The sequence below is a fragment of the Aspergillus vadensis genome (genome assembly GCF_003184925.1).
Source record: "Aspergillus vadensis CBS 113365 unplaced genomic scaffold BO88scaffold_3, whole genome shotgun sequence".
Taxonomy (NCBI): Eukaryota; Fungi; Ascomycota; class Eurotiomycetes; order Eurotiales; family Aspergillaceae; genus Aspergillus; species Aspergillus vadensis.
In genome coordinates, this window is record NW_020292041.1 from 1,154,631 (window position 1) to 1,181,707 (window position 27,077).

General features: G+C 52.3%; 9 protein-coding genes across 9 annotated transcripts; 3 read left to right on the top strand and 6 right to left on the bottom strand.

Moving 5' to 3' along the window:
* Window positions 1-1,091: 1,091 nt before the first annotated feature.
* On the top strand, window positions 1,092-5,601 carry BO88DRAFT_381819 (ATP-binding cassette transporter). The gene is made up of 3 exons (XM_025704603.1): window positions 1,092-2,194; window positions 2,255-2,937; window positions 2,985-5,601. Exons 1-3 carry the CDS (start codon window positions 1,102-1,104, stop codon window positions 5,505-5,507), a joined length of 4,299 nt encoding a protein of 1,432 aa, XP_025566664.1. The 5' UTR covers window positions 1,092-1,101; the 3' UTR covers window positions 5,508-5,601.
* A 100-nt stretch (window positions 5,602-5,701) lies between these two features.
* Window positions 5,702-7,340, bottom strand: BO88DRAFT_401941 (putative sulfate/molybdate transporter). The gene has a single exon (XM_025705967.1). The coding sequence runs from the start codon at window positions 7,256-7,258 to the stop codon at window positions 5,942-5,944; it is 1,317 nt and encodes a 438-aa protein (XP_025566665.1). The 5' UTR covers window positions 7,259-7,340; the 3' UTR covers window positions 5,702-5,941.
* A 626-nt stretch (window positions 7,341-7,966) lies between these two features.
* On the bottom strand, window positions 7,967-9,067 carry BO88DRAFT_171370 (GPALPP motifs-containing protein 1). Its single transcript, XM_025701666.1, has one exon. It carries the CDS (start codon window positions 8,884-8,886, stop codon window positions 8,098-8,100), a length of 789 nt encoding a protein of 262 aa, XP_025566666.1. The 5' UTR covers window positions 8,887-9,067; the 3' UTR covers window positions 7,967-8,097.
* Window positions 9,068-9,122: 55 nt separating this feature from the next.
* Window positions 9,123-10,949, bottom strand: BO88DRAFT_381824 (DUF2434 domain-containing protein). Its single transcript, XM_025704604.1, has 2 exons — window positions 10,272-10,949; window positions 9,123-10,213 (listed from the first exon to the last, which is right to left on the bottom strand). Exons 1-2 carry the CDS (start codon window positions 10,823-10,825, stop codon window positions 9,250-9,252), a joined length of 1,518 nt encoding a protein of 505 aa, XP_025566667.1. The 5' UTR covers window positions 10,826-10,949; the 3' UTR covers window positions 9,123-9,249.
* Window positions 10,950-11,991: 1,042 nt separating this feature from the next.
* Window positions 11,992-13,756, top strand: BO88DRAFT_381827 (cytochrome P450; the record flags this gene model as incomplete). Its single annotated transcript, XM_025704605.1, has 6 exons — window positions 11,992-12,063; window positions 12,122-12,260; window positions 12,319-12,704; window positions 12,760-13,376; window positions 13,442-13,518; window positions 13,578-13,756. 6 exons carry the CDS (start codon window positions 11,992-11,994, stop codon window positions 13,754-13,756), a joined length of 1,470 nt encoding a protein of 489 aa, XP_025566668.1.
* Window positions 13,757-14,189: 433 nt separating this feature from the next.
* On the top strand, window positions 14,190-16,493 carry nop9 (RNA-binding RNA processing protein NOP9). Its single transcript, XM_025705968.1, has one exon. The coding sequence runs from the start codon at window positions 14,217-14,219 to the stop codon at window positions 16,353-16,355; it is 2,139 nt and encodes a 712-aa protein (XP_025566669.1). The 5' UTR covers window positions 14,190-14,216; the 3' UTR covers window positions 16,356-16,493.
* Window positions 16,494-16,850: 357 nt separating this feature from the next.
* Window positions 16,851-19,131, bottom strand: BO88DRAFT_401944 (DEAD/DEAH box helicase). The gene is made up of 2 exons (XM_025705969.1): window positions 18,625-19,131; window positions 16,851-18,546 (listed from the first exon to the last, which is right to left on the bottom strand). The coding sequence occupies exons 1-2, from the start codon at window positions 18,990-18,992 to the stop codon at window positions 16,956-16,958; spliced, it is 1,959 nt and encodes a 652-aa protein (XP_025566670.1). The 5' UTR covers window positions 18,993-19,131; the 3' UTR covers window positions 16,851-16,955.
* A 788-nt stretch (window positions 19,132-19,919) lies between these two features.
* BO88DRAFT_401945 (FAD-dependent oxidoreductase) lies at window positions 19,920-21,820 on the bottom strand. Its single transcript, XM_025705970.1, has 2 exons — window positions 20,577-21,820; window positions 19,920-20,513 (listed from the first exon to the last, which is right to left on the bottom strand). The coding sequence occupies exons 1-2, from the start codon at window positions 21,615-21,617 to the stop codon at window positions 20,139-20,141; spliced, it is 1,416 nt and encodes a 471-aa protein (XP_025566671.1). The 5' UTR covers window positions 21,618-21,820; the 3' UTR covers window positions 19,920-20,138.
* Window positions 21,821-22,892: 1,072 nt separating this feature from the next.
* BO88DRAFT_401946 (putative DUF221 domain protein) lies at window positions 22,893-26,571 on the bottom strand. Its single transcript, XM_025705971.1, has 6 exons — window positions 26,145-26,571; window positions 25,597-26,062; window positions 24,925-25,539; window positions 24,543-24,869; window positions 24,082-24,480; window positions 22,893-24,027 (listed from the first exon to the last, which is right to left on the bottom strand). Exons 1-6 carry the CDS (start codon window positions 26,193-26,195, stop codon window positions 23,201-23,203), a joined length of 2,685 nt encoding a protein of 894 aa, XP_025566672.1. The 5' UTR covers window positions 26,196-26,571; the 3' UTR covers window positions 22,893-23,200.
* Window positions 26,572-27,077: the final 506 nt, after the last annotated feature.

Sequence of the window (27,077 nt, forward strand, 5' to 3'; positions counted from 1 at the left end):
TCCAGCCCGCCAAGGCGAGCAGGCAGAACTTCTGCTTTTCTCACTTCACCCCCAACTTAGCCAGCGACATCTTCCTCGTTCGAATGATTTATCCACCCCTTTTACCGTCCTGCATTTTTCGCGGATATCAATTCCGGTCTTTTCCGCTCCTGAAGCCAAGCCATTCGTCCTCTTCCGATAGTAAATAAGCAGCGCCACTTGAAGCCCGGATTCATACCTATTTCGATGATGTGCGCAATGATTGACCTCCTTGCCAAGCAGATACCGAAGCGGGATATAAGTGGCATAGGATTACTTATGCAGACAGATAGTGACATTGCTTCGTTAGACAGGGCTCTTGTGGGTTAGCCAAGACTATCGATGGTCTGGACAACCTCCAGCAATGTGGATTGTCTGGATACCCGGATAGGTCGGCAACGCTCAAAAAGGGAGACTGTCGGTTATCTATGCCGCCAGATCTAGTCGGCATGCCGCCCCCTCAACCCAATGCCTGAAGAGTTTCAAGCGCTACGCGTATGCTGAAATATTGATTGGGCGTGACATCCAGTCATTCGACTAACATACCCCAGCGCAACTGTTTGACGGAGGACGCTTCATCCTCGCCACCCGCATTTTGCTGCAGCCAATCATTGCTACTTGAAATATGGTTATCTCTACGGCATCGAAAAGAAAAGCGAGAACAATAATGATCTTCCCGAGGTATTCTAGAAAGCCGACCCACCGAGCTATCGTGAATTTGTCGTGGGCATTTCATCTACTGTGAAACAGCTATGGGGCAAACAACCGAGGCCATTGCATTATATTGCCGTTTTGGGAAGACGATAGAAGCCGATCATCCGCCCTGACGATTGAACCAGATGCGGAACCTCATGGATAGTAGATAGCAGGTGCACGGTGCACATAATGTTTCTCATCTGTAAGTACTCTACTCACGGGTACTCGGCTCACCCAATTCAATTGAGGTAATACTAGAGGCCCTTCATCATTTTGGAGACCCCTAGGGGCTTCGTAAATGTATATAAGATGCTTCCATTCTCGTGAACTGCAGAAAAGCAATATCTCGTGTATTATCAATCTTGTCCGGCTATTAATTCAGCTGTCATGAATTCTCCTGAGTTCCCGGAAGACGAAAAGTCTTCCGACTTACCAATTCCAGAACGAAAGAGTCTCGACACACTGAATGTTCCACATATAAATGTTCGAGAAGCTCCAAGTTCAGAAACCCTGACAGTACCCCATGCGAACACCACCTCCCCCCCTGGGAAAGACGCGGAATGGAGCATGACCCCGCAGGTCATCCGGAGCCAGGAACGTGAGGCTGCGGCAGGATTCAAGAAGCGAGAGCTAGGTGTGACCTGGAAGAACCTCGGCGTGGATGTCCTTGCAGCGGAGGCAGCAGTCAATGAGAACCTATTCTCCCAGTTCAACGTACCTCAACGAATCCGTGACTTCACCCGGAAACCACCCCTGAAATCTATATTGACGGAAAGTCACGGCTGTGTCAAGCCAGGGGAGATGCTCCTAGTCTTGGGACGCCCGGGTTCAGGGTGTACCACTCTTCTCAATTTACTCTCCAATCGCCGCCTTGGCTACCATACCATCAAGGGCGACGTGAGCTTTGGAAATATGTCCCATGAAGAAGCAGCTCAATATCGAAGCCATATTGTGATGAATACGGAAGAAGAGCTATTCTACCCCCGGTTGACCGTTGGTCAAACAATGGACTTTGCTACTCGGCTCAAAGTTCCATCTCATCTTCCTGATGGTACCGCATCTGTGAGCGAATATACTGCTGAGACAAAGCAGTTCCTCCTGGAATCTATGGGGATCTCACATACCGCCGACACGAAGGTGGGGAACGAGTTTGTGCGGGGCGTATCAGGAGGAGAACGAAAGCGAGTATCTATCATTGAATGCCTGGCAACAAGAGGATCTGTCTTTTGCTGGGACAACAGTACCCGCGGTCTCGATGCCAGTACTGCATTAGAGTGGGCTAAGGCTTTGCGAGCGATGACTAACGTTCTCGGACTCTCAACAATTGTGACCCTGTATCAAGCAGGGAATGGAATCTACAACCTCTTTGATAAGGTCTTGGTTCTGGACGAGGGGAAGCAAATCTTCTATGGCCCTGCAGCTGCAGCAAAACCTTTCATGGAGAACCTGGGGTTTGTCTATACCGATGGTGCCAATGTTGGTTAGTCGTCTCATATCATCTCCCACTGCGGAATCTCGACTAACATCTACCTTTTGCTAGGCGACTTTCTAACAGGTGTGACCGTGCCTACTGAGCGAAGGATAAGGCCTGGGTATGAAAACAGGTTTCCGCGGAATGCCGATGCTATCATGGCAGAGTATAAGGCGTCAGCTATTTACAGCCACATGACAGCAGAATACGACTATCCCACAAGCGCAGTTGCCAAGGAGCGGACGGAGGCATTCAAGGAGTCTGTTGCCTTCGAAAAGACCACGCACCAACCACAGAAGAGTCCGTTCACCACTGGATTTGGGACCCAAGTTCTCGCATGTACGCGGCGCCAGTATCAGATTCTGTGGGGGGAGAAATCCACATTCTTGATCAAACAGATTCTGTCTCTGGTTATGGCCTTGATTGCCGGATCCTGCTTCTATAACGCTCCCCAGACATCTGCCGGGCTCTTCACAAAAGGTGGAGCAGTCTTTTTCTCCCTGTTGTACAACACGATCGTCGCTATGTCCGAGGTTACCGAGTCCTTTAAAGGGCGCCCTGTGCTCATCAAGCATAAGGGATTTGCTTTCTACCATCCGGCTGCCTTCTGCTTGGCGCAAATAACAGCTGACTTTCCGGTGCTACTCTTCCAATGCACGATCTTCTCAGTCGTATTATATTGGATGGTTGGGCTCAAAGCAACAGCAGCGGCATTTTTCACCTTTTGGATCATCCTGTTCACCACGACCTTAGTGAGTCATTCCAAGCCCAGTAATAGCTGTCAACTAACATTACTTAGTGTGTTACAGCACTATTTCGATGCATTGGTGCAGCCTTCAGTACCTTCGAATCCGCTTCGAAGATTTCGGGAACCGCTATCAAAGGAATCGTCATGTATGCTGGCTATATGATCCCTAAACCAAAGGTCAAAAATTGGTTCCTCGAGCTCTACTACACCAACCCAATGGCTTATGCCTTCCAAGCAGCGCTGTCGAATGAGTTTCACGGTCAGGTTATTCCTTGTGTCGGAAAGAATATTGTCCCTAACGGCCCCGGATATGAGGATGTCGACTCTGCCAACAAAGCCTGTACCGGAGTAGGTGGTGCTTTGCCCGGTGCAGACTATGTGACCGGCGATCAGTATCTCTCCTCGCTCCATTACAAACATTCCCAGCTCTGGAGAAACTTCGGAGTCGTATGGGCGTGGTGGGGCTTCTTCGCCGTACTCACGATTATTTGCACCACGTATTGGAAAGCTGGTGCTGGGGGAAGTGCTTCATTGTTGATCCCCCGCGAAAACCTGAAGCAGCACCAGAAAAGCATTGACGAGGAGTCCCAGGTCAAGGAAAAGGAGCAAGCTAAAGCCGCCACTAGCGACACGACTGTGGAGGTGGATGGCAACCTTTCCCGCAATACTGCTGTCTTTACCTGGAAGAACCTCAAATACACCGTCAAAACACCTTCCGGCGACCGGGTCTTGTTGGACAATATCCACGGCTGGGTCAAGCCAGGTATGCTTGGAGCTCTTATGGGATCTTCAGGAGCGGGCAAGACAACCTTACTTGATGTTCTTGCACAGCGAAAGACGGAGGGCACCATTACTGGGTCTATCATGGTTGATGGCCGGCCGTTACCTGTGTCCTTTCAAAGAATGGCTGGATACTGCGAGCAGTTGGATGTTCACGAACCGTTCGCAACGGTTCGGGAAGCTCTAGAATTCTCTGCATTATTACGCCAACCCCGGACAACTCCTAAGGAAGAGAAGCTTAAGTATGTTGATACTATCATTGACCTGCTTGAGCTTCATGATCTGGCAGACACTCTTATCGGCACAGTCGGCAATGGTCTCAGTGTGGAACAAAGAAAACGAGTGACTATTGGTGTGGAGCTTGTATCCAAGCCAAGTATCTTGATTTTTTTGGATGAGCCTACCTCTGGATTGGATGGACAGTCTGCTTATAATACAGTGCGGTTCCTTCGCAAGTTAGCCGATGTTGGACAGGCTGTTTTAGTGACCATTCACCAACCCTCTGCCCAGTTATTTGCGCAGTTCGACACTCTTCTGCTTCTCGCACGCGGCGGCAAAACTGTGTACTTTGGCGACATCGGCGATAATGGGCAGACAATCAAACATTATTTCGGCAAATATGGCGCACAATGCCCCGTTGAGGCCAACCCAGCCGAGTTCATGATAGACGTTGTTACCGGAGGCATCGAAAGCGTTAAGGACAAAGACTGGCACCAGGTTTGGCTTGAGTCGCCTGAACATCAACAGATGATCACCGAGCTTGATCACTTGATATCCGAGGCTGCCTCGAAGCCCTCCAGTGTTAACGACGATGGATGCGAGTTCTCGATGCCGCTCTGGGAACAGACGAAGATCGTTACCCACAGAATGAACGTGGCTCTATTCCGGAATACCAACTACGTTAACAATAAATTTTCACTGCATATAATCTCCGCCTTGCTCAATGGTTTTTCGTTTTGGAGAGTCGGCCCTAGTGTGACAGCCCTGCAGTTGAAGATGTTCACTATTTTCAACTTTGTTTTCGTTGCACCAGGTGTCATCAATCAGCTCCAACCATTGTTCATCCAGAGACGTGATATCTACGACGCACGAGAGAAGAAGTCAAAGATGTATTCATGGATCTCATTCGTCATCGGTCTGATTGTATCCGAGTTCCCGTATCTTTGTGTATGCGCGGTTTTGTATTTCCTTTGCTGGTACTACTGCGTACGCCTGCCTCATGACTCCAACAAGGCAGGTGCCACCTTCTTCATCATGCTCATCTACGAGTTCATTTACACCGGTATCGGCCAGTTCATCGCAGCCTACGCGCCCAATCCTACCTTTGCTGCCCTCGTGAACCCCATGATCATCAGTGTCTTGGTGCTCTTCTGTGGTATCTTCGTTCCGTACACGCAACTCAACGTGTTCTGGAAATACTGGCTCTACTATCTCAACCCGTTCAACTATGTCGTCTCAGGAATGCTCACATTTGATATGTGGGATGCCAAAGTGACCTGTAACGAGAACGAGTTTGCACTGTTTAACCCTACTAACGGCACCTGCGCTGAATACTTGAAGGACTACATCGCGGGTCAGGGCTGGCGTGTCAATTTGACCAACCCGGATGCTACCTCGACTTGCAGGGTGTGTGAATACCGCCGTGGAAGTGACTTCTTGACCACACTAAATATCAACCACTACTTTTACGGATGGCGGGACGCGGGAATTTCGGTCATCTTTGCAATTAGTGGGTATGCGTTGGTGTTTGCATTGATGAAGCTTCGGACGAAGGCTTCGAAGAAGGCGGAGTAGAGGGAAGCCATGGCACTTTCTGCTTGTTCTTGATGTGGTGGTGATGTGTTGTGTGGCTGACAGCGAGGTAATTGGTACACGAAAGAGAAGTTGGTTGAGTTTTTGAAGTTATTGGGTCAGTACCCTGGCCCAGGGGATTGATTGTACAGTTGTTTGCATATACAGTGTATATATAGATAGATTAGACGGGATAGACTTAAAGATAGAGAGATAGACTGATATAGATATAGAAATAAAAGCATCTTTGCTTTGACAAAGCTATACACAGCAGAGTAGCACTTCCAAATGCAGACAGACACAGAATCACAGCACGCAATGCGATCAAACATCATAACAAATCTTCATCACACATCATCAATATCATCATATAACCAAATCCCAACCCCCAAACCCACATATATACACTTTCACCACACTCCCCTCTGGGATAACATCTACTCCAACCTCACCCTCCCCTCTCTCCACCTCCTCGCCCCCCACTCCACCGCGGCCGGAATGCCAAAAGCCCAATGACACAGCAAGCCCCCCAAGAACCCAACAGCATCATTCTTAAACCCAACCAACAGTCCCACCGTAACCATCATAACCATCCACCTCTTCTTCCTCTCAAAATCACTCAACATAGGCCCCAAATCCTCCCCGGTCAACCCGGCCTGGCCCGCAACCGCCTTCCTTATATCCCTCGCCCCCGTCGTATTCAAGCTCTCGCCCACACTAAGCAACTCCATCCCCGCCGCAATAACCATAACACCCAGCAAAGCCGTCGGAAACCTTTTCAGCAACCCGACCAACGACTCACCGAAGAACACCCCGATCACGAGCTTAAACACACCGAGGAAGATAATACTAGCACCGGAACGCGCTCCGAAGCGGTACTGGGCCGCGAGGCCGCCGGAGCCGTGGCAGACTGGCATGGCGCCGAACCAGCAGCCGAGGAGGTTCATGGCGGAGACGCTGAGGGCGATGGAGGTGACGTTGAGGTGGGAGGAGTTGGTGTGTGTGGGGAGGAGATCATGAGCGAGGTGGACAACGGCAACGATGGAGTTGAGTGTAGTTAGGGGGATTTGACCGATCCCGGCGTCGAAGATGCCGGTGGACCAGTCTGAGGGGGTGGGGAGGACGGTGTAGGGGTGCCAGAGGGCGAGGGAGGGGAGGTCGGAGGCCAGAGTGGAAAGGACGAGGGCAAAGAGCAGGCCGAGGAGGAAGACGAGGAGGGCGTAGGGGACGGTGCGGTAGACGGTGGTGGAGAGGAGGAAGCAGAATGCGGCGAGGGCCCAGAGTCGATTGTCGGCCCAAGAGGGGGAGAGCCAGGAGAGGTTGCTGAGGAGGGAGTTGCAGGAGGCGATGATGAGGGAGAGGCCAGCGCCGACTTGAATTCCTTTGATGATGGGTATGGGGATGGCGTTGGCAAAGCGTGTGAGGAGACCGGTTATGCTGAAGAGGAGGATGAAGGCTGCGACGAAGAGGCCAGCGGCGGCGATGGCGCCGTTGGTGAAGCTGCGGGCGATGGCGACGGCGGCAATGGCTTTCATGGGTTGGACGGGAAGGGGGATGCCAAAGAAGACGCCGGTAAGGATGTTGAAGAGACCGGAGAAGATTAGCGTGCTGGAGAGGGAGACGGTGTTGTTGACCGCTAGGGCGATGGCGATGGGGAGGAATGTGCCCAGGTCACCGAGGGAGCCGGAGATCTCGGAGACATAGTGGTGACGGAAGGTGGAGAGGTTGTGGGCGTTGATTTGGCGGAGGTTCATGATGGTAAACTAGTAGAGGAGGAAGAAAGGATGAGGAGGGGAGAATAGAGAGGAAAGGCGAGAGTTGATGAAGAAAGCAAGGAACGAAGCCGAAGCAAGGCGGAGCAAAACATTCCCCGCATCATCGATGGTCTGATAAGATCAGCCGATCATCCCGCGGAGATGCGACCAATGGCTCCGTTGACTTTTTCCTCTACGTAAGTGATAATAATTATAGCTATAGCTAATATTGATAATAGAACCTGTTCATCTAGGCTTCTATATGGCCTTTACATAAGTAGAAACTATATACAACACAAGCCTGTGGATGTACCCCAGGATCACACCAGATGTTATCTGCGGGATCGCCATCCGAACCAGCCCAGGCGCCAATTAAAGTTATCTTGATCTTCCTATCTTGGCGGCTTTCGGAGAACACAATCCATCCCAATCCGGCAAATCAGACTACTGTCTGTCCCTCTGAGAACATAAGAAGACTTTTCATGATCGCCTTACTCCACTCCCTAGAACTCCGACATGTCACCGCGCTGCGGCGATCACCTGGGATGGCATCACTGGTCCTTCGCGCGGCACCGTGAGCCTCAATATCGAACAGCAGGCGCTGCTACCCGATCTAACGAGGACTGTTATCAACGTTGGCTGATCAGGGCGATGTACCTGTCCGAAACAATCACTTGGTATAGAGGAGCTGCCCAGCCTCCGGGTGCCAGTCATCGCCCTATACAAAATCGATCACCAAACGGATAGCCCGTACGACACTTGCGTACGACAGAGCTGCAACCATGAGAAGCAAGTCGGACAAGGCCCTCGTAAAAAAATACCGAACAAGCTTCGCGCAATCACAGGAACTTTCCACTTGTAAATCTCGACCCAAAGTCTGCCGCCTTATTCATCATCTCCCGTCTCTGCGCATGCGTTATCTTCGACGATAGCGACATATCCTTCTCCTTATCAAACGCCCGAGCACTAGGATCATCCTCCTCCTCTTCTCCATCCTTCTTCTTCTTCCTCTCCGCATCCCTCGCTTTTGCCTCCTCCTTTCTCTTTTCCTCATTATACCGATGGATCTTCTCCTGCATGGCCCGCGAGGGCTGTGCGCCGCGCGCTCCTCCCGCCGAATCCCCCGCATCAGGAGCAGTAGGCCGTGTCTGTACACCCAGCACCTCATCCTGCAACCGCTTCATCTTCTGCTCTGGCGTCTCGGTCCAGGAAACATCTAGCCCGCCGGCACTGGGCGTAGTGTTGGCACCCCGTCCGGTTTGGAACTTCCGATTGCGAAGTTTCGTGGGATCGACGCGGGAGTTGCGGTTCGAGCCGTCGATGGGTTCAAGCATCCAGGCGTCGCGCTGGGGAGCTTTTGGTGCTTCCGAGATGGTTTCGGAGGGCGTGGGTTGTGCTGCACTAGAGTCGGGAACAGAAGAGACGGTGCCTTCTGGCGGAGGGAGGCTGGGTCCAAAGTCATCGTCCGAGTCGTCATCGGAGGAGCTGTTGTCGGAGGTATTGGCATCTGCGCTGGCGGACGGAGGAGGCGGAGCTGGACCGATCACTTTGCGGCGTTTGCTGGAGTCGTCTTCGCTGGTGGGTGGCAGGGAAGGCCCGGCGGCGTATTTGCGCTTTTCGGGTTCCATGTTGTGAGCTGGGAGGACGAGTGGGTGAATCCACTGAGGGGTATTATGGTGTGCAAGACCTGCTCGCTGTTTCGTCTTCGGGGTATCTAGACGCGAATTGTGGTCTGACTGAGCAATGGCAGTGAAGTTGAAGATGGAGGATGACTTGAAGCTTTGCCATGGGAGGGGAGGCAAACCGATCAAACATGCAATCGTAGGGTCACGTGCAACTATCTATAGTCTGCATTGGTATCCTTCATTACATTGGCTTCCATATATATTATTTAGCTGGCCTACATAATCATCAACTCATAATACATCTCAAACTGACCATTAATCTACTTCCTCCAATGTCATCCATATTCCTACAGGCTTGTTCTCTTCTCATCCCAATATGTCCCTTTCAGTCTGCGGGCGCCCATGTACCTCTGTCTCATTAGAAGAATCCCGAGACAATTCTTGCTGCAATGTATACTCGACATACGGTGGGCTGCTCTCTGGGTTGCTCTCCGTATGCGCCACCGCAGTCGACTCACTACCCTGACTGGCAGTCCGCATCGTCACCCATGTCTCTGGCTTGGGTTCGTCCTCCTGCGGTTGCTCTCGTGGCTTGATGATCCCCATCTCCACAAACCGACTCATATCACGATCGTCTTGCTGCGAGCCCCGGCGTCGGTGATGGTCACTCAGCTCTCGAACGAAGGTGCGGCTCTTCTTCCACCAGCTGGGCTTCCGCTGCCCGACACCCACAGCATCGGCAACTGCATGGTCGAATTCGTCTCGCTGCACGATCAAGGCCTTATCTTCATTCAATTCACAGAATCCACAGATGTTGAACAGAATGAGCAAGAGCAGCACCGGTGTGTATCCCAGTCCGTAAAACCATCCAGAATCGACTCCGTATCTCAAGGGGGATATCGTCCAGTCGAAGGCAGAAGCAATAGCGTAGCCGATCTTTATGCCAAGCAACACAATAGCTATAAGGAATTGCGATGGCGCCGCATTCAGGTAGAATAGGAGCTGACCTATGGTACTGGTTGGTCTCGCCCGGTAGCGGTAGATGCTATGCTCCAGGCTGTAGCAGATCACTAAGACGCCAGCTACTGCGACAAATCCGGCAGCACGCCATCGTACGTCTGTAGCCACTGGCTTAGCTTCTTTGAGTTGTTGATCGAGACTGCGTTGCATCTCAATGGCAGTCCAGGAGCGCGGAACGGTCAAGACAAAATTGGCCAAAGCGCATCCGTAGAAGACGAGCGGGAGCACAAACTCCTGCCCTTGCCGGCTGCTGGATACTTGGAATGCGTATGGATCCCGATCGTAGATCTGTCGCTCTTGCCAGGAGCCCCTGCAATTTGTGTCAGTTATGTTTCGCAAGACTGGGTATTCAACTTATCATCACTAACCAGTGCCGCACCGCCTCCCATACCGCAGCCATCATCCCCGGCGTCAACAGCGTGTAGAACACACTCTGCAGAATCAACGGGACGCTCACGATGTACCCCCGATCCACATCGATGCTCATGAAACAGCTAATGGTGCCGCAGGCGGCAGTGAAAAGCATCCAGATCCATTTCGCCCGACGGCCCAGGAGTGTCCACCGGCGATCAGCAGGCAGGTACCGCCGGCTATGCTTGCGCATGTTGATCAAGGTGAAAACAATGGCGAAGACAAACATGAAGGCAAAAGCCAGGCCAGCTGACGCATGTCGACCCATATCCCGAATGGGTGCATAGCAGGAGGTCCCGTTCACGAAAGTCCCATTCTCGTTCATGTGTGGCTGAAATTGATTAAAGGCGAGATAGCAGTCCGTACCATTGGAAAGAGTCCCATTGCTGAAAAGCGTGTAGTGATAGTAATTCAATGCGGTTCGATTGAAATGGACCTCGTTGATGAGCACATCGGTGGCATTCGCCCCGGCTGCAAAGGGGACTGCAGCCCGAACGTACAGCAGAGGCATCGCAAGCCGATTAGTCGTGTCAATTGAGACACTCCGGGATCACCTTGATTGGCTTGAGCTCCTGTCAACGACTTCTGCTGATGCCTTGAAGCCGCGCATGCATCGCGACCGAGCAGCAGCGGAGGGAAAGGGATGAGACAACATCAAAGTAGATTGTAACAGGGGTCATAGCACAGCGAACCAGCAACGGTATCCGGAAGTTGACGGATCGATGACGCTGGCCAGCGATAGCAAGGTTGTATCCAGGGCAAGTCGATGATGCTCGGAACCGCCCGCGAGCCAATGGTAAGCTCGGATGAGAGTCGCGACCCGAAAGATGAACGGTTGGAAAGATAATTAGAGTTGAGTCGTTCGGGAACACGACTGTCAGTCAGGTCATGGCAATAATGTAGTTTTGGTAACAGTGCAGGTGCAGTCGTTCTCCTGATTGAGGGTTATGTTCAGTCGCGTCGCCGGATGCGGTCGAGATAGGGCTTCCGAAACGATGCCAGTTGGCGGCGATCACGAGATGAACGGCAATCGGCTCAGCGGTAAACGGTTTTATCTAATCAGTGAGCAATCAGAGACTTGGCTTATATTCCCCAGGAATAATGGCATTGTCGTGCAAGATCATCTCTGATGTCGATCTTTGGGTCCCTCCATGGCAGCCAGTTCACCAGTGTAACCGCTGATATGCAAGGTATGCAGTGAAGTGCAAGTACATTGCGCCAGGCAGTTACACCGCTAGGTTGAGTTCAAAGTATATCCCACTTCATCAAGCAGACCTGGATGTCGAGCCTATGGGATGATTGCCATTCATTTCATCTCAACCCTGTGATCGCCCTGCAGCTTGCGTCAGGGTGTCGGCTGCTCTATCCGCGGACAATATGATATAGTCGCTACCTCGAACGAACATTGAGCATGAGCCAGTTCGTAAGCCGGTGTGCCCTTATTGGCTGTTAGAGGGGATGGTGCACTGTTATCTGGCAGAAGCTTCAGTTGCAGTCTGTTTTCGGTTGTACTTGGTATTACTTCATCGTACGTCCCACGTTTTAGCTATTATTTGAGGAAGCAGTCGAAAATCTAGCCCACCTCCATTCTGCATTATAAAGAGAATATCGAGAGCCGACGGTCGATCGTGACATTAGTTCATTGAGGATCCAGTAATTCTTCACCCAGCAAGCGCGATGGGGTCCAACTTTGTGGCTAACCATGGTCCGGCTTTAATTCTTCTTTTCTTCGTGCTCTATATCGTTACTGTGAGTTTACTTTTGTTTTTTTTCCTGACAGCTCATGGCTAAACGCGCAAGCGAGTAGAATGTTTACCGAGAGCGAAGGAATCCGTTGTCATCTATACCCGGTCCCTTCCTGTGCAAATGGACGGACATCTTCGTCAGATATCAAACGGCCATAGGGAACCGGCCACGATATGTGCAAATACTACATCGAAAATATGGTAAACGCAGTCCGTTGGACAGAGGCACCCACAAGGCTAACTGCATGGTCTTATGTAGGTTCTGTTGTCCGGGTCGGCCCGAACGCAGTCGACGTTGCTGAGATTGCTAGTGCTCGAGAGATTCATCGCATAGGTAGTGGCTTCCTGAAATCGCCAGTATATGAACTGTTCAAACACGACAATGCAAAAAGTATCTTCACTACTTTGGATCCAAAGTTCCACAGTAAACATCGCAGACTCCTTTCATCGCCCTTCGCAGATGCGAACTTGCATTCACTGGAGCCCTTGATAGAGGGCCGCATCCGCCTCACGATGAAACGCATGCGAGAGGAGATGACCATCCGTGGAGTAGCGGATGTCCAAAAATGGTTCTTCTTTATGGCCAGCGACATTATTGGGGAACTGTCCTTCGGGGACTCGTTCCGAATGTTGGAACAAGGCAAGGTATTATAGCCTATCGCCAGCCGAGCTTCTGGACGTGGATTGATAAGGCACACAGAAAAATCAATACATCAAAGACATAGAGATAGCCGCCATCGTCGGAGAGGCTCGAGCAGCTTTTCCTGAGCTCTCCAGGCTCGCGGCATTCCTGCCGGTCCCTTTCTTCAAGGAGGCTAACAAGAGCCGGAATCGAATAGTGGAATATACTGACGAGTCCATTAATCGGTACAAAAAGCTGCTAGCCGCTAGCCCCGACAATGTCAAGCCTACACTTTTCACGAAACTGTATAATGCTGGCAGAGCAGGATTGCCCGATGCGGAAATCCGCGACGATGCCTCCGACCTCATCATCGCAGGGAGTGACACCACTGCTAACACTTTGACCTATCTCACCTGGGCAGTCTGCAAAAGACCAATCATTCGGCAAGCACTTGTTGCCGAGGTGGCCACACTTCCCGAGCAATTCTCCGATAAGGATGTCCAAAACTTATCCTATCTGAACCAGGTCATTGACGAGACCTTGCGCCTGTATCCCGCTGTCCCTTGTGCTCTCCCTCGCGTTGTACCACCACGGGGGGCAAACTTCGGTGGCCATTGGGTTCCTGGAGGAAGCACTGTAACGACGCAACTCTGGAGCTTGCACCGTGATCCCGTTGCGTTCTCGGAGCCCGAAAAGTAGGTGGACCAAGCATTCGCACTCGGGCTGGCCAAATCCGGGGTGGTTAACAAGTATTGTATAGTTTCGACCCTTCCCGTTGGTCTTCGCCTACCCAGGAGATGAAGGATGCATTCATGCCATTTGGGGCAGGGACACGGAGTAAGTGCGACTGTGGACTTATAGAGCACGTCAGCCAGCAGGTAACCTGACCGCAACAGATTGTCTTGAATTGCACTTGGCTCGGATAGAGCTGCGCTTGGCTACCGCTCATTTCTTCCGACAGTTTCCCAGATCCGAGGTATCATCCCGAGAAGGAATGAGTGATGAGGACATGGAGCAAGTCCTGCATTTCCTGGTATCAACGAAGGGACATCGGTGTCTGCTAGAAGTTCAGTGAGATTTTCGGACGTGCTTTTCCAAACATTCAAGGGTGTTTATCACTCTTGCTCCTTTGTCTTCTTCATTCTAGTCGGATTAGCCGACTCTATAGTAAATCCATTATCTATATTGTCAGCAATCACATCTATGAGCACGGAGCCTGGCATTGGATAGTTCCGCAGCAGCTCTGAAGTCGGTTCAACGTCGGGTGAGGTGATTGATGTCGTACCTTAATGACTAAATTAAGTCACCCCTTTAATATATGGTGCTATTCTCTCGTCTTCTTCACAACAGTTGCCATGCAGAAGTTATTGTGAAACGAAGTTGATCTGGGGAGAGTAAAGGCAATGCAAACAAGACAAACTGCGGTGGAAGACGCTCGGACCACCGCTTATCGATTGCGGGAAAAACGCAGAAAAAAAGCGAATCGGCGAGAAGAAAACTTCCTCCTTCAACTCCCAATTGCACATCGTCACATCATGCCTCGTGAAAAGGTCAAGAGAGGCCGTCGCGCCACCGAAAAGGCCAACAAGGAAGCCAGCAAGCGGAAGCGCGACGATGCGCCCGAAGATGTCGTGCCCAAACGAGTGAAACCTTCCGACGATGAGACCAACGACATCGTTAACGGTGCCGACTATATCGCTTTGGACGATGGACAACAACAGGATGAGGAGATGGCGCAGACGGGCGATATGCCCTTCTACGGTCTTCTTGATCCCGAGGAGCAGGAATACTTTTCGCGTGCAAACGAGGTGTTGGAGACCAACCAGTTCGGAGATGCGGAGGAGCGACGGGTCTTCGTCGAGAGTGTCTACAAGGAGGCCGAGGGCAAGGAATTGAAAATCTCGTGTAGTCAGTCCTGTTCGCGACTCATGGAGAAGTTGATCTCGATGTCGGACATACGCCAGATCCGGAGACTGTTCAACAAATTTATCGGACATTTCTTGCACCTGGTCCAGCACCGATTCGCCAGTCATTGCTGCGAGACTCTGTTCATCCACGCCGCGCCAGGAGTGTCGCAAAAGCTATCCAAGAAGGCTAGCAAAACCGACGCCGAGGAGGGAGACGAACCCGAACCCGAATTGTCGCTAGCGGAGATGTTCATGAAGGTCATTGAGGAGCTGGAAGGAAACTGGGGATACTTGTTGACGGAGCGGTTTGCGTCGCACACCATTCGCGTTCTCCTCCTGGTGCTTGCAGGAGAGCCTGTCGATCTATCCTTGAGCGACTCGGTCGTTGCTAGTCGCAAGAAGGAAAGACACGGCGTCCTCAACGAAGTGCAGGACGAGAACCCCGTTGCGCAGAAGCGCAGCGTGCCCGAATCATTCGAGGGCACCCTGAAGAAGGTCATGCAGGATATGGTCTCCGTGCTCGACGACACCTACCTTCGCGCACTTGCCACTCACCCCGTCGGAAACCCAGTCCTCCAAGTCCTCGTCTACCTGGAGCTCTCCCACTTCGGAAAGGCCAGCGCGAAGGACCCCAAGTCGATCATCCGCCGACTAATCCCCGACGACACCTTCGAAGAGGGTACAGAAAGCACAACCTTCATCCGCGGTCTTCTTTACGACCCCGTGGGCTCCCGTCTGCTCGAGACCATCGTCCGATACATGCCGGGCAAGCTATTCAAGGGACTCTACAAGAACTTCCTGCGCGATCAACTCCGCTCCCTGTCGCGCAACATCACAGCCGGCTACGTCGTGCTCAAAGTCCTGGAACGTCTCGGAAAAGATGACCTCGAGAACGCCGTGGAACTCCTCGTCCCCCAGATCCCCAACCTCATCGAGCGCTCCCGCGTCATCGTCCCCAAGACCCTAGTCGAGCGATGCATCGTCCGCGGCGTCGACACCACCCCAATCGCACGCTCCCTTGAAACCGCCTACGACAGTGACCCGGCCAAGCGACTGGCCCAAATGCTCACTCTCGAGGACACCACCACCCCCTCTGAACCCCAACCCCAACAAAAACAAAACGAAGACCAAGACGAAGACCACCCACAACCCCCCGCAATGCCCAACTTCGACCCCGACAACGCCAACGCCAACATCAACACAAACCCCAAAGGCGCCAAACTCCACAACTCCCTCTTCGTGCAAACCATCCTCACAGCCCCGGGCCCCCTCAGCGCCCTCGTCTACAGCAGCCTCCTCTCCCAAACGCCCGAATCCCTCCTCACCATTGCCAAAGATCCCACCGCCTCCCACGTCATCCAAAAGTCCCTCACTCTGCCCACCTCGACGCCGCAATTCCGGCGTCAATTCACCGCCCGCTTCACAGGCCATCTCGAAGAACTGGCCCTGGATAGCAGCGGATCCCGCGTCGTGGATGCCCTCTGGCACGCTACCAAGGACGTGTTCTTCGTCAAGGAGCGCATGGCGCAGGAACTGGCGCGGAGTGAAATGGCTCTGAGGGATTCTTTTGTCGGTCGTGCCGTGTGGCGTAATTGGTCTATGGACTTGTATAAGCGTCGGAGGGGTGAGTGGACGGCCAAGGCGAAGGGGCTGGATGTTGGTGGTGAGGGAGGTCAGAAGCCAAAGTCGAAGATTGAGTTGGCTAGGGAGAGGTTTGCGGCGAAGAAGGCGGAGAGTGAGAAGATGAAGAATGGGGAGGATGCTTAATGATGCTTTTGATAGCGATTGTCATGGGTTTTCTTTTTTTTCATATTGAATATAGATGGCAGCATGTATGTATGTATGTATATTAGGACTTACTGGCTGTCTTGGGGTTATGGATAGATCAAAAGCATTTTATTCTCTTTACATTGGTTTCAATATAAGTAGACCTATATGTATGGTGCTAGAACGAGTTTTAAGTCGATCCTACTGTCTCGTAGCAAGTGGTCTCCTTACGAGGACTGGAAAGCAGGCCATCTTCTGATTCATTTCCTACGTCATACGAAGTGGTAATGATAGGGTCGTATGTTGGAATTTCCATCATATTATACAAGTATATTTGTATCTAGAGTAGAGACTATGCCATATTCACGTGGTATCTGTTATGTAGTATACAAGCCGATCACATATCGAACACATTTTTAAAATAAAACACCTTGCACGCAGTCCAACCACAATGAGAAGAAGAAGAAAGTAAAAGCTCATCCCCGAATAGATATCCGGCACTATTATAACAAGCCGGTTTCAAAGGTCATTTTTAGCAGGGCTGCGTTTCATAGGAAGGGTATCGAAGAGCGTTAATGATCCTGGCCTCAAGCACCGGGATCAGTAGCGGTTGTAGGAGCGGCTCTCGCGACGGCCCTCGCGACGGCCGCGAGAGGAGCCTCTCTCGTTCCAAGGGTTGCGGGGCTCGCGGGATGAAGAGTGTTGGTAGCGGTCATTGTAGCGGTCATTGTAGCCACCACTGGAACGGGGCCTATAGGAATCCCGGGACCTGAAGTCGCGAGGTCCACCACGCTTGGACCTCGGAGAGGGCTTATCGCCCCTCTCCAGAGCTTGTTGGATCCTCAAAGGAAGCTGCGGAGGCTTGGGCAGCAAGTATCCGTAGGTGCACAGGTCATGCATGGCAGGCAGGGTCGCCGACAGAGGTTGGAGTTTGCCTATGATGGTACCCGCTTGGGACCTCCATGCCTCCACTCGATCGTCGATGGGAACCTCCTGCGCGGCAAATTTGTATTGTTGTAGAGTTCGGCTCGTCTCTGAGCCATCATCCTCAATCTCTTCGCGCATGTTGATATGCGCAACGGGAACCGAGGTCTGATCCTCCTCGATAGGCAGGTCGCCCAATATCTGTTTGAAGGCACGCTTCTCGTTCTTATGCAGCAGGATCCAACCCTCACCTTCCTTGTTCGCACGGCCCGTGCGCCCCACGCGGTGGATGTAGGTCTGACGCTCGTTGGGAAGTCCGTATTGGATGACGTGCGTGACGTCGGGGAAATCCAAACCACGGGCTGTCACGTCGGAGGAGAAGAGAATGCCGCGGAACGCGCTACGGAAAGTACTCGTGACACGAGTTCTTTGCGCCTGAGTCAGCCGCGAATGGATTTGGTAGATAGGGAGGCGGCCAAGAGCATGTCCTTTGGTACGATCCTCAGGATCATTCTGAAGCCGCCGGAAAACGTCGTTGGCCAGCGAGACCATCGTCGTTGCGTTCAGGTAGACAATGGCCTTGAAATGCGAGTTTTCAGCGTAACCCTTCTTTGCCAGCTCCAGAATAGCAGGCAAGCCGTTCTGGAAGCCATCCAAGTAGACGACCTTCTGGGGCACCCGCAAGTGGGTGGGCACCTCATCTTCCATAACAGTCTTGATGAACTTGAAGTCAGGCTTCATAGTCTGACGCACCATGTCCATAACCTCACCTGGTACGGTGGCGGAGAACATCAGGGTCTGGCGGTCGACCTCCTCTGGAGCTGGCAGGAGATCCTTAATCTCACCGATCTCTTGCGAGAAGCCATCATCCAACAAGCGGTCAGCCTCGTCGAAGACGAGAGCTTGGAGCTGCGGCGCCTTGACACCGCTGTAAGGATCAGAAAGAAGATCCTTCAGGCGACCAGGAGTTCCAACCAAGATATTGCAGCCCTCGGTCCGGATCTTGTTCAGATGCAATCTCTTTTGAGTGCCGCCAACTGCCGTCTGCACGGCCAAACCCAATCCAGACACCAAGCGTTGTGCCTCGTTGGCAATCTGTTCCGCCAACTCACGAGTCGGAGAGATGACAATCGCCCGAATGTCGGGTGGGTTTCTCCCCCGGTATCCGGGACGCGAGCGTTTGATCGACGGATCATTGAGAAGGCGCTGGATGACGGGGATCAAGAACGCAAGGGTCTTTCCGGTTCCGGTCTTTGCCTGTGCCAAGCTGTATGGAAAGAAAAATCAAGGTCAGCCGCCATGCAAGAGGATGAAAGAAGGGAGGCAGAGACGAGGAACTACTCACACATCATCGCCGCTCAGTGTTTCACGGATCGTCTTGGCTTGGACATCAGTCATGGTCTGAATCTTCATTGAATTTGTCACGGTTCGGATCAGTCTGTCGTTGACCAGGCCGTCTTGTGCCAGGCTGTGGAAATCGGTACTGGGTAGCCGGGGCTCGATGTCGGCGGCGACGTTGAGTTGCGCCTGAGCTGCCGCTCTGGCATCAAGGAAAGCCGGAGACGGGTGGTAGAGGGCGCGAGCACCGTATGAGACCGCAGGCGCTGAAGCAGAGAGCCATTGGGGTTGCTGAGGAATCGATCTGGCCAGCAGAGATCGTGAAGCTCGCAGCGCATGGACGGCGCCGGCGGAACGGCGGAAAGCGCCCAGCATGATGAGGAGCTTAGGAAGAGTAAAAAGGTAACAGGGAAACAATTAAAAACAAAGAAATATCTATTAAACCAATGAAGATGGGAAAATAAATAAGAGAAAAGGGAGGGAGAATGGGAGGATGAGAGGGAGGAGGTGAACGGAGAAGCAACGGATTTCGGGGATCTTTTGATAAACGGAAAAAATGGACGGCAGAAAACCAGGCACGTCCGGGCGGTGACGCCACGGTGGATCACTTCCATCCTTCTAGATCTACATTCAATCCTCCAATAAATCTACTTCATTTACACAGCTAAGCTCAGCTGGTTCGAGGTGGCCCTAACAATGGGCACCTAATCAAAGACCAACCACTAACTTATTCGCCCACTCCTCGACTTTATCGAGGACCCTTCGGGGCCACCAGCTCCCATCGTAATATATCTCGATGATGATTTACTACTTGAATCGAACCGTAAAAGGCTCACAAACCAAGAAATAATATATGTGGCGACAGTCTCGAAAGCGTCAGCTGTTGCATGGAGTTGGATTTGTCGATAGTGGCATGTGCTGCATACTACGATGGTCAAACACGACTAAAATAGACATCAAACCAAGCAACATCCTCGTAAACTACCACCAATCCATCACCAACAATTAAAGTCAAAAGATAGCAAAGAAAACCGCTTCACCGACATCCACTTCGCCGCGTTCGGCTGCACGGTCCCCAAGACCTCCCTGTACGCCTAACAGGGAGATGAGATTGGGACACCAATCTTTAGAAGCCCAGAGGCAATGCTGCAGATGGAATGGGGCCTGGGGACAAATACTTGGTCTTTGGCGCTACGGTACAAATCAACCCCTTCTCACTAACTTTTCTAGTCGAGAAAGGGCTAATTGATATGAACCACGTGCATAATGTCTGAAAGCCACTAAGAGATGAAGAAAGGTGTAGTTCGTTTATTATAAGAAAGGTAATATCATTGCTTGTAGTGTGGTCGTAACGCTCGTTTCTAGCCATATGTCCTGTCCCATTCCAGATCCCATTCCTTTCTATGATCCATCCGTGTGAAAGATTAACATTACGTACCCGCACGAGAACATAAACCCGAAGTAAGGACCCTGTGAACACCTCTATATGCCGTCCTCGTAACTATCCATAGCCCAAATCAACTATGAGCCAATCTCCCCCTGGAACTCCCGGGTCAACGAGTACACCGACAGATCCGAGAAACTCTGATGTGTGGCCGCTGGAATTCCCGTCCTTGCTGATGCTATCGTTGTCGTTGGCGCCGGAATACAACCTCCAGGCGACATATGCACTGGCGACATGAGTTCGCGTACATGGCCCGGAAACAGCCCCTTGTCGAGATCACTTTGCCAGAGACGGCGAGAAGCGTCAAAGACTTTGTTGACGAGCTCGCGGCGCAGGGACTCGTATTCTTGGAAGGTAGTGGCGAGAGGGGCGTGCAGGTTGCGGGAGAATATTTGTGTGAAGATGAGAGCATCTTCAATAGAGTATGCGGCGGATTCGTCGCGGGGAGGCATCTATATTCGATGATTAATTACTTGCTTCAAAAGGTAAAGTATGAAGGTTAGATTATGGCTTACCGCATGCGCAGCATCCCCCAGGAGAAGGATCCGTCCCTTGTGCCATTTCCCTCGTTGCCGGACCTGATATACCGGGTACAAGGCCCAATCTTCAGTGTGGTCGAGGAGTGCGCGGATGCTAGGGAGGGCGGATTTGGCGAACTGTGTGCGCACCAGATAGCGAATGGACATCTTCATGCTGGCTTGTTCGGGACAATCGCTTTTCGAGGTAGCTTGGTAGCGCTCAATGAGGTGTTCATTCACACGGAGGATGGCGGCGGAGAAGATCTTCTGGCGATCAGGGTCGCAGTAACTGGTAAGGAGGGAACTATGGCGGGTGAGGTGGATGGCGGTCTGGTTGAAATGCATGGGGACGGGGAGATCGTGGGCGTCGGAGACGCTCTGGATGAAGGAGATGCCGGTGTATTCGGAGCGGTTGCCGGGATCGACAATGCGAGTGCGCGTGACAGAGTGGACGCCGTCGCAGCCCAGAACAAGATCTCCGGTAGCGAAGGAGCCATCTTCGAAAGATAAGGTGACGGAGGAGTCGGTTGTGGTGCCGCCTACCACTTTCTTGTTGAAGTAGACGGAAACCGAGGGAAGGTGATTTTGGATAACGGATAGCATGGCGCGTGAGAGGGCATTTCGCATGACTCGACGGCCCTTATAGCCACCGTAACCGAAGCCATTCTCGTCGGTGAATTTGAGAGGCCCCAGTCTACGACCTGAGCGGAGGGAGAAGAGTTCAATGAGATCGACTTCGATGCCGGCTTCACTGCCCATGCGATTGAGTTCGGACAAGACGCCCAGCTTGTCGAGGTAATTTTGCGCCGTTGGGGTCAGACTGATGGCGCCCCCTGAAGCAGATAGTCCTGGTGCGCCTTCGAAGACGGAGATTTTGAGTTCGGGGATGGAGGAAGCCAGTTCCTTGGCAAGAGAAATGGCGCTGGCCAGACCCGCGATGCCGGCGCCGACGATGAGGATGTCGCGAGGAACAGGGGTGGGCTGCATCATGATCGCGTGGGGTTGAGAGTCTGCCACTGCTGCCGAATCCTGCTTCATTCCCCTGGCCGGTGTGGGGGAGTACAATCGGATACTTATAGCGCAACCCCTCCGGGGGGATACAAGTCACACAAGTCACACAGGCACGGCGATGGTGGCGGATCGGACAGTCAAACCATGGTTCATCTGGGAGGACCAGAGATGTTGATCAGAGATGTATGTTTGCTCAGAAATTATTCACAGGGGGCAATGGTAATTGTGGGTGTGCAATCTTGCAGAATTGCAAACTAGACAGACAGACCCTTTTCGGCCAAAACGGCAAACGTAACGGCTTGATGACGCCGCGTTCTCCGCCGGCCGAAACTGTCAATCCCAGCCAATCAAATGCCGAGGGAGGGAGTGCCGGCCTGCACGACGACCGAGCCAGGCCCGGCCATCGTTTGTGATTGGTGGGTCGGGCCATAAGCTCGCGGTGGCCAGACCCGCCCATTTTAATTAATTCTTACTTTCTTGGGTGTGACACCTCGGCTTTCCATTCAATTAATCCCATCCAATAGTTTACAGAAAGAAGATACTGCATTGAAATAGATGCAGGGAACTTTAAAACAAACACTGGAATTGAAAATACATCCAGACAAGCATTACAGACACATAGAAATTATGTAACTCTGTATCACCGACTTCTAAAATTAACCAGTTCCTGTAATCCCAAACCAGTTCCTGAACTTTTCCTTTCTCACATATGCCCGTGACGTCAAGCACGGTCCCCCCTCCCCCAGATTAGGATCATGATTACATCTCCATCTTCCATGCGTCTAGACTACTATCCAGCTTATCCCTTCCCTGCTTTCCTCTCCTTCCCCAATCCAACGCTGCACAGCCTACCGCCTACAGCAAAACACCTACACAATGACAGCCACACCCACCATGAATCCTCATCCTCATCCTCAAGCCCAACACCACCAACAACCCTAACAGACACCTACCCTAAATACCCTCTCCTCCATAACCACCTACCTCCTAACCCACTACGACAGGGATAATCACCAAATCACATACCCACTGGGTGGGTGTGATTGTGTAGGGTGATGGCTGATTGTGATATGACAGCACGGTTACTGATATAGTGCATTACCCGTATGCCGCGACGGCGAGTCAATACGAGTTTAATCTGAGGTTGCTTCCTTGGGTGAGGCGGTGGTTTGATCGGATGAAGGGGAGGGATGGGGGGGTGGGAGAGGGTTCATCCTGGTGAGGGGGAGTATTCTTATCTTATCATAAGTAATGGTTATAATAGTAGGTTAGTTGGTTGAGGTAATAGTAGGGAGATTTTAATGCACAACCAGTCATTATGTGATATTTATAGTAACCTTGTATATATGTATGTAAACATCACGGCCATTTCTTCTTCTCAACACTTAAACTCATAATTAGTTAGTATAATTAGAAATAAAACATGAACATCCGTATTATCTTCATCTTCCAGAAGCCAGCCATATACTCTTATGGCCTCCAAATCCGTGGGTATCAAGGTTCTCTGTAAACTATTCTCCCAGCACCATCACCATCACCATTATCATCCAACAGTCGGTAAGATATCCATACACATCATTTTATTTTCTTTTTTCCTTGCGTCTGGGTATCTAGTAGTAAACCTTCTCCTTGAAGATCGGGGGAACACCCTTGTCCAAGTCCCAGCAGATGTGGTTCTTCTCGTCCAGCCAGGCATCCTCGTCCGTGATCTTAATGACCCGGGAGGTGTGCTTGACCTCCTGGCGACTGACACCAAGCTCGTCGCGAGGAATCCAGAGCAGAGGAGCCTGTGCCTTGATGGACGGGTTGAAGTAGGCGTCCCGCTCCACCTCGGGGTCATACTTGGTGATCTCCTGTCCGCTAGGAACCAGGCGGCGCATGTGCGCATAGCTGTCGTACCTGTCGGGGCGAAGGTACCGGAGCAGGAAGTTGGGCTTAGCCTGGGGCTCGTCAGAGGTCAGACCCCGTTCGGCGGAGTCGATGTTGGCCACGCCGCTGTCGCGCGCCTTGGAGCCGCCGGCGGCGGCGTCATCCGATGCCTCGCCGGACTGGCTCACCTTGGTCTGCTCGCGGGACAGCAGGGCTTCTTCCTCCGACTCGAGGTTCTTGGGCAGGTAGTGGATCAGGGGCTCCAGGGCATTGTTAAGGGCCACGTGGTACAGAACACAGAAGATCAGCAGAATGATCATGAGGACCAGGGGTCCAGTGGCAATGCTGTCGGCAGCGGTAGCGATGGCGAAGAGACCAATCAAACAGACCATCAGGAGGTAGCAGCCCACAGTCAGGTGCTTCAGACCCTGAACGTAGGCCTTACCCTGGGTGTCAATGTTGGCGTTCGACACATACAGCATGTTGTAGCGGTAGGCGAAGTAGAAGAGGTAAAGACCGATGGTGGCGAACCCGAGCACGAGGGGTGCAATACACGAGTAGACGATAGCTGTAGGTATTGTCAGCTGGCCGTTCCCAACATCCTTAACAAACGATTACTTACCGATCACAGCGAGGAGGGTGAAGATAGGATACACAGTTCCCCAGCCCAGACCAGCAAGGTTGGACCAACGGCTGTACATCTTTCGCGGCGTGTTGTCCAGAAGCCGACCCAGGACCTTGCCGAGGATCAGTCCACTGATCTGCAGCAGAGCACCGGCACTGAAAGACAACCCTTGCAGGATGATGTACGAGATGTAGAAGTTCGAAGCGGTGGGAATCTTTTCAGCCAACAGAGACGCAGCGGAAGTCGGATCGTTGATAATATCGGAGACAACACTGGAGGCGGAAGATGAAATAGTGACAACCAGGAAAACCTGGATGACTTCGAATGCGAAATAGAAGTTTTGTGTAGTCAACTCCACGGCAGCCAAGCTGGGAGCGCCACCGAGTTTGGCCATCACTATCGACAGATGAGAATGCGCTCAGACTTCACATACATGGAGGCCCAGGGTTGCAACTTACATCGGAGGATAATTGGCAGCAAGGCCATGAGTACGGACATCAAGACCGTAGGCAGAAGAGACGTGATAACACCCAGAATCCAGCTTGGAACGTCATTGATAAAGCGAAGGAAAGGAACCTTCTCAGTCAGGAAGTTGATATTCGAGATGCAGCCAACCACGGCAGTGGGAATGGCCCAGAAGACAATCAAAGCGACAACAAATGCGATGGTCACAGAGTAACGAATGAGTCGCTCCCACCACTTGATGCGCAAGTTGGACCAGATGACCTGGGTGGGCTCCAGGCCGATGTAACGAGGCGCCATGTGCAGGGGGTAGTTGTGGGCCACTGTGCGCGAGTTAGCATAGCTGGACACAAAAGACGGACGACATGGAACACTAACCGGACTGGAAAGCCTGCTGAGCATCGGCCTGGGCGTGGAATTCAACGAAGACAGACGACACCAGGTCCGCATTACCTTCCCTATGTTTGGCCTGAAGTTCCTCGATCTCGGGTTGAAGACGCTCAATCTCAGATCTCGCCCAGTTGATGGTATCAACCTTCTTACCGACCAGGAATGTGAGCCGATGGGTAGGGCGGTCTTGGGGCCGGACCCAGCGAGCTGCAACCGAGCCGGACTCATCGTCATCGTCGCAAAGGCTGTCGCCTGCGTTCTGACCTTCCTCCACAGAACCTTGCTTCTTCAGGGCCTTTAGGCGGGCAGCGTTGGCCAATTTGATGAGCTTCGTCTCCGCCGCCTCGAGCTTCATCGCAGCGTCCTCGCGCTCGGCAACCTTATCGTCCAATTCGCTGGTGTTGGTCGTAAGCCAGACATTTTTCACCTTCTCGGGACCAAACATCTGTCGAATCTTTTCGCGGCTCAAGTAATCTTCGGTGACCGCAGTAAATAGCACGGTGCGAGACGAGAGACGGCTGGCATATGCCGGAGCGAGGGCGTAAGCGTGGCGCAGATTGATGTAGAACAGGCATTCGCGAGTGATCGTGTAGAAGACGAAGCCTAGCAATACCATTAGTGACGGACACCCCCGAGCCATACTTTACGGGAAGTACACACCGACAAAGAGCCATGCGATGAATGCGTGAGCGAAGTAGCGAGCATACTTATCGGCGCTGACGTTCGACATGCTCAGCATATCTAATTGCTGACCGCCGCCGCCGCCCGTTGCATTGACCGGGAACAGAATAGGCCAGGTCATGCAAGCTCCCACAAAGCAAATCATCGACACAACCTTCAGGAAGCGCAGGAGGAGATAGGCATCCATGGAGTGATGCTGCAAGACATATTCATCGGGCAGCCGGTACATTTGCAAAATCCAGTTCCAGAGGCCAGTAGGAGAAGCGGGAGTACGCTCCGAGGGGCGCAGAACACCCAGGTAGGTTCGGGGCATGTACATGCGAGTTTCACTGCGTCGCAAAATGATGAAGATGATTACCATGGCCGCGGCAGAGATCAAGGAGGGGACCAAGGTCGTGACCAGGCCCGAGGCCGAGTTGGAAGCGCTTTGCGGATCATCACTGCTCTGTGGGAGGGTTAGAGATGCGCTCTTCAGCATCAATGGAGGAATGCGACCGAGCGCGATCCAGGACCCCATTGAGACTTACCCGTTGGAATAGCTGATGAAGGCCTTCCAGGCCGACATCATGGATAGCCATGATGGCGCGAATCAATGCCCGTGGCAGTACGAGTCTGCCGTGGTCAAGTAGAGTATAGGTGCGGTTACGTCAAGAGGCAGAATGTCGCACGATCGAGAGCGGTCGACCGCAGAGAGGGGGAGGGGATCACAGGCAAGGGCACGGTCAGGATCGAAAGAGTGTGAGATCCAAACAGGGCAGCTGGACAGAAGCGAAAGGGAGGGAGGGAGGTTTGTTTAAACGAAAAATGAGAAAAGCAAAGGATAGACTCAAGGGGCGCAAAGCTTAAAGGGAGAGGGGGAGCCACCCAAAGAAAGGAAACCTTTTTCTGTTTGGGTCGCCTGGGACTTGAAGTGGGTTTGCTGATCTGCCCACTGTAGCGAAAAAAAAAAAAAAAGAAAGTGAAATGGTAGAAAAGAGCCGGCAAAGCAGATTGGATGCACAGCTCAGCGCATGCCAATTGGACCCCTAGGAATGGCAATGGGTTCGGCTGAACCGAAAGAATGGTTCCCGTGAAGGAAATCTCAGGCTAGCATCACGAGAAGAGTTAAAAGGGGAGCTCATCCGGGCTTTGGTCGAGTCTGGGTGGGATGGAGAGGGATTGAAGCTAGTGCCACCCACGAGGGAACAAGCCACTCCACTTGGGGCTGCGCAGGACGAGTGAGAGGCGATGCCACTGGCAGGTCAACTCTGGATCTCAGATGGGATCGTTGGGTCGCCCGGGTCACACTCCTGTGGGTGGAGGAGTCGATGACGATTGAAGGGGAGGCCAGCGTAAGGGGGAATCATTCCGATCAGGAGCGCGCGAAATGCTAGATTTGCATTTGACTTTTGGGCTGATCAACAGCAAAGCGACGATCGCACTCCGTTTCAGCCACTGCTCGTCATCATGATATGAGCAGC